Raw genomic sequence first — 10,738 nt, 5'->3', positions numbered from 1 at the left:
ATTGTATTACAATTTCTTTTGGAGATGCAATGAATGACATCAGTTACGAGCAATGTGGTTGCGTTTGCTGGAAGCTGTCATACAATCACGACCTTTCAGCCTCATTGTTCAGTTCATGAGCAAACACTGTGTGTGCTATGCGAGTTCAACAATAGCGGAATAGGGATACCACATTCCAATTCGAGCTATGTTCATTTTACCTACATATGAGCATGAATGAAAACTACAGATCGAGGGGAATTTTATTGTGAATCTGTGTACACATACATCATGTACATGACATATTGAAAAACATTTAAAAAACGGGTTTGAGCAAAATAAACTAGTGTTTCCAACAAAGAGCTAAACATTTGTTTGTCCCCTAAGATTTGCAGTAAATAAAAAAACATTGAAACAGTATATCTCTATATTCATGAGAGTTGTGTGCCTTACTGTGTGTGTAACGTGCATGACTGGTGGTTCTAGCAAGAATTGTTTTTGTGTTGACTCACCCCCCTCCTGGTCAGGCTCGACCATGTCTGAAACTCGACACAAGATTTCTACCAGGACGACAATATTCCTCATTCTGCTAGGAGTAAAACTGTCTTTCTTGTTGCACAAAATGTGTTGCAAGTTTCAGCACAGTGTTCGCCGTGAGCAACAGCCAGTGACTTCGCTAGCAGCTGTACTGTCTCAACTTCCCCAAGAACAGCAACACGCCGTGCTTTTGCACGGCGGCGGTTGGTGGACGGGACACTTGCAAAAGTGTGAAATGGTGCAGCATTTTCACTTCCAAATTCAGCCTTTTTACTCGTCCAGTTCCAGCTTCAAACAGTTTACACTTGGTCCATATCATTTTAGGCGTCCACTTGAATCCAAGGCAAGACCGAATTTAGCAAAATTATTGTGAAAAATTGTCTTAAATTAGGATAGCAAAAACCAAAGGAGTCGCAAGGTTATTGCATCCGTTCTAACGTGTGCCAATTACACCAAATACAAAACAGCAAAAATTGCCTTGGTGGGCCGTTTACTCATGATTATATTTGTACGCGAGGCGTTTACTTGTTGGAAAATGTAAACAAACGTACATTTTTTTTCCAAGTGGATATTTTGTTCATTAGAAGTAACCCAAATAAAATAACATGGGAACACTTAATTGAGTTTGTAATTTTTTTGACGAATTCTTACACAGCAAAGGCGCACTACTTTCACCGGTGCGCGGAAGGAGTTTAGTGTTCTACGGTCGCGGAAATGTTGTCCGTGAAACTTTGAACATGAGAAGCATAGCTTTAAATGGGTGATGGGCGGGGGTCTTGGCATTGGGGTGGCACGGACCAAAGACGTAAGCTATCATCTCATTAGCCGGGGGGGGGGGGGAGGGGGCACAGAATCCCTTACTGTATATTCGTAACGAATCTACACTCAACTGTAAATAGCTGAGTGTACAAACCATAGTGATGGTTAAACTTGGAAATGACTGTCTTTCCAAAAATAACATGATGTGAACATTTTAGGTGAAAACATGTTATATTTCAATGTCCCTAAATAATATTTTAAGTTAAACAATATACTTTAGTAAACAACAAAGGCTTAACATTGTACTCGATAAAGTTGCAAGCACACTGTATAATATGCTTGTAGTTATTTTTTTTTAAATAGTTATAAGTGTGCCCAAACGTCGTTTGACAAAAGTAAAAAGATTGGGTGAAATATTTTCAGTCAGAGAATAGACTCTAAAGTGTAGATTCGTAAATACATTGTCTACAATGCCTTTGGCTCGTACATTCTATCCACGAATCTACACTTTCTCGAACATTCTCCTAAACAATGTCAATAGTCCTAATGCGGGCAACGGCAGCTTTCGAAGCGTCAGACCACAGATTATTTGTGGATTTACTTATTTTAATATTCTAGCATTAGAGTACTCCATATAAATAATCCAGATATCTTGTGCTTGTTGTCGTGAAAATCAACCTCTATTATTTAGTGCGGTGCTGTTTATAATAAAAAGGCTAATTTAATGCATCGCTGCATCGCTTTCGGTTATAAACGATGTGCTTAACGAGAAAAATAACATTGTGAGCCATGGCGGGCGAAGCAATGTACACCCTACGCGCACTCATTCTTCTTGCTTTGGCAGTCGGTTTCTTACAAGTTGTAAACAGTGAATCCTGCAGCGTGATGATGTCGGTGGATGCTGGCCAAGATGGTCATCTACTCAGACAGCAAACAATGTCGGCCTTTAGAGCAACTTGCCGTAAAGACAAGAAGAATAAACCAACGGCAGTCACTAGTAAGTAAAACCCTTTGCAGAAAATGATTATTGGGTTAGATTATGGAGTGCCGAAGGCGCAACATGGGAAGTCGGGCTGAAATGTGAAAATGAGCAATGGTCGCTACTTTTCGGCAAGCATTTCTTTTGATGCAACAGTGCATACAATGACCATATTCTTGCTAGAATGACACGCCTACAAGGGTCACCGTTTTTACGTGCTGCTCTCTGGCTTCGAGTGGCAAGCGGGGGGGGGGGGGGGGACACATCATTTTGAAAATGATAGCGTGGGGTATTAAATATTAGAGAAGTAGCAAGATGAGATCATCGAGATGATTCACAACCCTCTGTGACCGTTTGGGTTTGACGGTTTAAAGTTACACTTTTTTTCACCTAAACACTTTGTGTTTTCTTATTTAAACGCAGTTCAAAAGCTTGTATGTGAGTTCATTAACTTCGCTATCAACTGTGGAGACGATGAGATCATCAGTGTAAAGTGGGCCCTCTACGGTTTCGTTGCTGACAGTACACATCGTTGTTTCGTCGCCGGCTATGCAGGCCCCTGTGACGGGGATGAAACCGCATCGCTTGAGAAAGTGCAGAGCGAGTGCCAGGGGAAACGACAATGCAACTTCACCCCGAACATCGATTGGTATGGATCGGATCCCTGTCCACGAGTTGTAAAGTATCTCAACGTCACGTACGTCTGCCTGCTTGACAACGTGTGAATAATCACACAGCATGTGCAAGAAGAGGCACTTCGGTGGAAGTACCCCCTCCCAACTCTGGACGCAATGCTCCCTGGTGGAAGTACCCCCTCCCAACTCTGGACGCAATGCTCCCTGGTGGAAGTACCCCCTCCCAACCCTGGACGCAATGCTCCCTGGTGGAAGTATACCCCCCTCCCAACTCTGGACGCAATGCTCCCATAAAATCACACCTTATACGCCTGCAACCGTGCCCCTCATAATTTCCCTCATTTATTGTTTTGTAGCAGCTCCGATTAGTTTTGAACACGTTTTCCAACTGTGGACCTTTCGTAGACCGTGGACCCTATAAAGTGTCCTCTTTTGTTATAGGTCCCTGGTTTGAATGTGTTTTACCATACACGGTACGGTTCCACAGTTAGAAAACGTGTACAAAACCAATGGGAGCTGCTGCATAAAAGTTTGAGTAAAAACAAAAGAGTGACAAAAGGAGGTCCACGGTTGCAGGCGTGTGACATACTACCGTGTGTGTGTGGACTTGTCTAGGCAATGGGAATTGATATTGAACTGTTATTGAACTTAACCCCATGGATGACTACATAATCATCAAGATTGCATCTGAAAATCAAGACTGACAATGAATAAACAAAGCAACAACAATAATTTTAATTTATGTTTTATTGTCATTGAAGTGTTATTGTCACACCACAACCACTCATTCAATAGCAATATATACAAAACATGAAGAGTAAAAGAAAATGACTTTAAGTGGACAGAGAGGGAGCACCTCTTATAAAAATGTGCCTCTTCGAAGGTGCAAGTGTAATGTCATAATAGGCTAGATTATAGACGAATTATATGAATAAAATAAAACCCATTATGTTATTAATCTGAGCACATTCCAAACGCTTGTTTTGTGGTTTTAGGGCCTAGCCTACTGTTGCAGCACCATGGATTTAGAAACACCGCCATAGACTAGACCTATACCTTTAAAATTCGGTAGGGACAGGTAAGGCGTGGAAAGAGGTGCAAACTTTTCTTGAAACTGGTGTTGAACCTTAATCGCTAGCTAGGGAGATCAGCATGCACAACATTCAACAGTTAGCACTTAATTGCGAAAAGGTCTATAGTTGTTATGGCTGCACTGCATTATTGAGGAACTCCCACATAGCATGTGCTTCGAAACGCCACGCCTATCATTGTATATCAATGCTTGGTGAGTGAGTGTCTAGCATAGAGCTAGGACCCAGCTATATTGTGTTTATAACCTACGTCTCCCTTGGTGCTGTGCCGGTGTGGCAAGAGATGCTGTTCAAGGGTTCAAACTATTTGTTCGGTACATAAAGAGGCAATCTGGCCATAGATATTCAGCTTTCGGCTAGTTTAAAAGTAAATAAAACCTTTAAATTACTCTCAGTAATTTCCAATTCCTGAATTATTTCTTCATTAGGGGCCTATTAGATGGGTTTACCGAGAGTGCACATGCTTTATGGTTATTCACGCACTGTCATGCAGGCAGACATACGTTACGTTGAGGTACTTCCCAACGCCTCCACAAGGGTCACCTCCATTCCAGTCATTAGTTGGGGTGAAAGTACATTGTTGTTTCCCCTGGCATTCGGTCTTCACTTTATCAAGTGATGTGGCTTCATCACTTCCATCACAGGGGCCTGCACTTACGAGGAAACAACGATGGTTACTGTCAGCATGGAAACCGTAGAGGGCCCACTTTACACTGATTATCTCATCGTCTCCACAGTTGATAGCGAAGTTATCGTTCTCACATTCAATCTTTTGAACTGCATTTAAAACAAAACAAACTCACTATTAAATATTACACCGATGTGTGTTAGCACTGTCTACTCAGTACTTTCCCGAGTCCTGTGAAAAAAATATCTCAGGCATGTTACTCGGTGGGATTCCAAACCCACGACCCTTGCAATTCTAGAGCAGTGTCTTAACAACTAGACTACCGAGATGGCCCGTCAGCTATAACCTCAATGTTGCTTATCAAGAGCCTGAGAGACTTCAAAATATGTTTTGAGTAATTTTGAATATTTGGCATTGATCATTAGTTGCTGCAGATATATCATTATACAGTTTGTAGTGGCTTCTTATAATAGTGCTCCTAGTCGTGAGCCAGTGACGCTCAGGTCACTCCAACATTCAGTGCTTTTCTGCAAGTATGTGAGACTGCTTTTGAATTAGTGAGTGTATTTAATGTGGTGCACATGAGCGTGCTTTTTGTGAGTTACGGCTCATTAAAAACAGGGAGATTCATCAGTTAAGATCCATCATTAAATTACTCTTTGTAGTCCGGGATAATATTTGACTATTATTTTATAGGGTTTTAGCTAATTAAAATTAGCACTTTGAAGCTCTTGTCGGCCCGGTTCAGATCAGAAGCTCCCGTTAATGTATTGCTTTGGCATAATCTCTTGCCATCTCATTATTAAAAGCTATAAAATTAGCATAAATCATTGACTATTTAGTAAGCGGGGTCAATGAGTTATTTAAAGCCGCTGGACACCTTTTGGTATTTGTCAAAGACCATAATTCTCACTTGGTGCATCCCAAAATAAATGCATTAATAACAAATCTGTGAAAAGTAAGACATTGAAAGTGCTAAAGAATTATGAAAGAAAAAACACCCTTGATGCCTAAAAAAAGCTTCAGGCATAAAGTCTTTTATTAGATTTAAATAATTATTTGAGTTATAATTACCTGGTTTTTTTTTAAATATAAAACGACAACGTTACTTCAGAGGGAGCCATTTTCCACAATGTCCGTTGCTCGTTTTAGTTTTTATGCTAAACATTATTTTGAGTGATTAATAGTGTCCATCAGTGCCTAACGACATGTCGACATTTCAACAATCGGTTTATGGTAAAAATCTATCATGCTAAAAGATTACTCTTCTAATAAAAACAATTTTTAAGGAAAAATTGAGCTATACGCCAATAAATTGCTTGCCTTTTAAATTGAATTCAATGTAAAAAAAATAATAAAAAAAATCATTGAGCGGAAACAATTAACGACATAATGGAGACTCATTTGCCTGTTATGGTAAAAAAAATCTATCATATAAAAATAATCTTCTATAAAAACACATTGGTTGAAGGGAATAATAATTTAACAAAAAACTGCTTGCCCTTGAAATTAAAGAAAATGTTAAATTCAACAATTCTTTGTTTTCTACCAGGCATAATCTCTTGACAAACCATGGTATAAAGTGGAATCCATTAAGTATAAGTGGGTGAAGACTTTAAGTGTGTGTAAGTAAAACGACATGTCAACAATAAACCTGTTTTTGAAACCAATCACAGGATGCCTCTTCTAAAGAAACCGCAAAACAAAAAGCGGGAATACATTGTGACGGAAAATGAGCCATTATAACAATTAAAGGAACAATTGCTTCACTCCAGAGGGAGAACCGTGTCAGTGGGTTATAACGGGAGCGTTCACCTCAAAATTATTGGTCAACGATGGATATATAATATGAATTCCATTTTATTGTTTTATTTTACCGCTTGAACTGGCATGCGGTTAAATTAGTTTTGGGTAGACCTGATATTAGTATAATAAAAACAAAACGTGATAACAATCATTAAAGCTATCATAACAGTGGAAAAGACAGAGGGTGAGGGGGTCTATTTGTTGTTTTTTGAAAATATGAGACAGACTCATGGGAAACATCCGATATTTTACACTCGGTACGCCTACTTGTATTTATACCACGCCGTGATCAGCTTCTCGTTATACTTTAATTGTAGAAGGTATGGAAGATGGTGAGTGGCCTAGTTTCGTACGTGTATTCACTTCAAATCATCACGGGTGGAGGGGGGGGGGGGGGCGCAAAAATTTTGTTTTAATTTGGCATTCGCTTTCAGGGACGAGCAGCACAGATGTGGGGGATTTTCTGGGCGAACCCCCTCCCCTACCCCTCCCCCACACTTAATTTCACTTATTGAGGCATATGAAGATAATAGGCTAGCAGACGTTGCCATGGGGAAATTTTGGCTTAAAAGAAAGTATGTTCTAATAATATGAGCATTGGTTCTCTTTCTCTTGGATTGGATGGCATGTTCACTCAAATCTAAAAAGTGAAATACATTTTAATAAAACAATAGTTTATTTCCTACGGAATCGTATTGCCGCCATACGAATACAAAAAAACATTTTGTTCGTACACTTTTGTTCGTACACGATAAGTCTAAACTTATCGTGTACGAACACAATAACTTATCGTGTACGAACATAATAACTTATGGTGTACGAACACAATAACTTATCGTGGACGTAAACGATAAAAAGAGAGGTTTCGTTTATTCATGTGGCAGCAATGCATTCCGTCATTTCCCCTTTTAGAAACTGGAGGATAATTACTTACTGGGTGGTGATTTGCAGCTTAGCAGACTTTGGATGGTCTCCTTGTCTTTAGTGATGACCAATGACTTCAAATACCGCGGAGTGAATGTCCGGGTTGGTGCCTGAGTGTTGTGGCCACCGGGCCGTATCTCGGTGCAAGAACACGGGTCGCTGTAGGGCAGCACCCACCTCACTTTGCCCGTGTGATCCGGCTCAGTGCCGGCGTAGCAAATCATTTTATGATGAGCATGAATCAAGCTCGTCCTGCACGCTGTTAAAAGGAAAATTATTATTAATATTTAAGAGAGAACTAAGAAAAGGGGAAAGCGTTTTCGTTTTTTAATACGTGTAAATTTGCATCGGGGATAAAGAATATGTATATGTTCACCCATATACACCGATGTCTAAGCACTGTATACTCTCACTACTTTTCCGAGCTCTGCTCTTGCAAAGGTCGTGGGTCCGAACCCCATTTGAGTAATCTATGGATTAGTAATGTGTAGCCGGGGTTGGATGGAAGCCCCTCCCCCCCCCCAATTAATAACCATTTGTTTCCTTCTAATTATTTCATGTGGCTATTAAAGTTACTACGTGTATTATTTGGCACCCTCCTCTCTAGCTCGTCACCGTATTCACGAGCCGACGAACATTTTGTAAAAAATCGATTTTTGTAAAAAAAAAAAAAAAGAAAAAAAAAAAAGGATTGGTGTCAATATTTTCAGCAAGTTTCAGGACCTAAAAGTATGCGTTCACTAATTAGCAAACCGATGACGAATCAATAGTGTTCAAAGTCGCGTCTTCGCGCAGTTGCACCTCAGTTGGCTGATTGATAACACGCGTTCTGTTTTCAAGGACCGACGAGTTGACCTTTATAAATTGCGCTTCAACGCAAATTGAAATGCTCGATTACACTGCATGCATCCCTTTTTGCCGTTGCTGTTATTGTTGTTGTTATTATTATTATTATTATTATTATTATTATTATTATTATTATTATTATTATTATTATTATTATTATTATTATTATTATTATTATTATTATTATTATTATTATTATTATTATTATTATTATTATTATTATTATTATTATTATTATTATTATTATTATTATTATTATTATTATTATTATTATTATTATTATTATTATTATTATTATTATTATTATTATTATTATTATTATTATTATTATTATTATTATTATTATTATTATTATTATTATTATTATTATTATTATTATTATTATTATTATTATTATTATTATTATTATTATTATTATTATTATTATTATTATTATTATTATTATTATTATTATTATTATTAAAAATAGTTATTGCTGCTGCATCTTTATTTTATTTTCTCTTCGTCTTCAAGTCGAATGTGTTTATATAACAGTTTTTTCCGGCCATTTTCAGTAAAACAAAATTCAATTTCATAAACAGGTTTCAAAATTATTTTAACACTTGATGAACATGAATTGTTAACCAGCTTTTTTTGGTGGCTTTAAAGGCAGTGGACACAAATTAATTATCATCATAAAACCTTTCTTGATTACAAGTAATGGGGAGAGGTTGGTGGTATAAAACATTGTGAGAAACAGCTCCCTCTGAAGTAACGTAGTTTTCGAGAGAGAAGCAATTTTCCTCGAATTTGATTTCGAGACCTCAAGTTTAGAATTTGAGATCTCGAAATCAACCATCTAAAAGCACACAACTTTGTGTGACATGGGTGTTTTTTTCTTTTATTTATCTCGCAACTCCGATGACCGATTGAGCTCAAATTTTCACAGGTTTGTTATTTTGTGCATATGTTGAGATACACCAACTGTGAAGACTAGTCTTTGACAATTATCAATAGTGTTCACTGCCTTTAACGAAACTGGACGAGCATGCGGCCCACTGAAATTTTATGATCTTTTTTTGAAAAGTGGATGTTTTTTAATTTTAACTTCTACCGCCCCACGTCCATTTTTCATGATTGACATTTCTTTGCCAATTGAGCCCATTTTCCTACTTAATACTCACAAGTGAGTGTACTTTACAGAGATATTCAACATTAAACTATCAACCAAATTATAGACAACACACCGACTGCCCTCGTACAATGCGCAAACCACTTTTTAGAATCTGTTTCTCCTGAAGACGAGCAGAGTTTACTATGAAACGTCGAGACCAAACCGGCTGTTCTCAGAGCCAACACTCACACAAAAGAGCAAATTGAAAATTCAACAGATGCTTACCCATTGTGACCAGGAGGATGAACAAGGTCCGCGCCATCCTGTAGATGGGGGACGCTCAAACCAAAGTAGAGCACCACCTATATAGACCGAGTCTTGTCGCCAAATGTCGAGGTTGACATGGATCGTACAGATGCAGAAATAAACATCACATGCGCACAACACACCAACAAACATAAGGGGGGGGGGGGCCGAAAAGACGCACCTCACAGAGTATTAAATGTCATCGGCTACGGGTGGGCCAAGACGTCACTATCTCATATACTCTTCTTGAATGATTTCATTTAAGTTGCAAATCGAGCCAATAATAGACTTACGCAAAGCTACCAGGCGCTGTCATGCACATGGTAGCGAGGCTTGTTAAGTCTTGGAACCAGGGTGACAAAAGTTTACTGAGTTAAATAGCCTCAAAACAATGCCCAGGTAACCATGGTAACATACTTCGTGAGGAGAGACTGGTGGTAATAAGCAGAGAAATGGAACACACAATCTAATAATAGCCCCAGACGAATCGCACACGGCAGACTTATGCCGAAGGTAGAGATGCTAAGCGCACAAAACAAAAAATATAGTAAACAGCAACATTTTGAGATGGTTGAAATATGAAATAATTACGAACGTGCAGTTACACGCACCATTAACCACGATATTAAGCATATATTGGTGAACGTTTATGGATGCATGCACAAAAGACCGGCTATGTCTCGAGGGGGAAACACACAATGACGAAACTATCTTGTGGAAACAATGTAGTGAGGCATTGATAAAGCCTGTTGCCAAGGCCTTCATGGCTTGAACTGGAAGAGGAGCCCACTCCTGCGAATCGAGTTTTAATGAATTATTCATTTAGTATGAAATGTGCTTTATTCATTAAAAAAATCAAAATAAAAACATTTATATAAAGAATTTTACGAAATTGGACCCCGGACTGCGCGAGTAGGCCTACTGGAAAAGGTTAATTGTAATCGAGCTCGAGGTAAATTGTCTTTGTTTTATCTGGATATTTAAAGTGGATGACAATCACTACTCCGTATTCATAACAACCGGCCAGTCTCCCCCAATCCCTCCCTTTATCAAGGTTATTAATTGAATGAGATAATATCATTCAAGATCGTCACCATGGTAATCATCAACATTAAACGGCTAATGTATAACCCTAGCCATAAATGGTGGCACTTC

General features: G+C 38.5%; 1 protein-coding gene and 1 pseudogene across 1 annotated transcript; one reads left to right on the top strand and one right to left on the bottom strand.

Moving 5' to 3' along the window:
• Positions 1–2,064: 2,064 nt before the first annotated feature.
• Positions 2,065–2,979, top strand: LOC139948373 (D-galactoside-specific lectin-like). The gene is made up of 2 exons (XM_071946512.1): positions 2,065–2,272; positions 2,678–2,979. The coding sequence occupies exons 1-2, from the start codon at positions 2,065–2,067 to the stop codon at positions 2,977–2,979; spliced, it is 510 nt and encodes a 169-aa protein (XP_071802613.1).
• Positions 2,980–3,815: 836 nt separating this feature from the next.
• LOC139948416 (uncharacterized) lies at positions 3,816–9,652 on the bottom strand (annotated as a pseudogene).
• Positions 9,653–10,738: the final 1,086 nt, after the last annotated feature.

Source organism: Asterias amurensis, chromosome 15 (genome assembly GCF_032118995.1).
Source record: "Asterias amurensis chromosome 15, ASM3211899v1".
Taxonomy (NCBI): Eukaryota; Metazoa; Echinodermata; class Asteroidea; order Forcipulatida; family Asteriidae; genus Asterias; species Asterias amurensis.
Note: the sequence above shows the minus strand (reverse complement) of the source record. Positions and strands in the feature narration are given on the sequence as shown.

Bases quoted from the DNA above. Each gene is read 5' to 3' on its own strand.
- LOC139948373 (XM_071946512.1), top strand. From the start codon at position 2,065: ATGGCGGGCGAAGCAATGTACACCCTACGCGCACTCATTCTTCTTGCT. The intron at 2,273-2,677 runs GTAAGTAAAACC...ATTTAAACGCAG, and splicing joins TAAACCAACGGCAGTCACTA to TTCAAAAGCTTGTATGTGAG.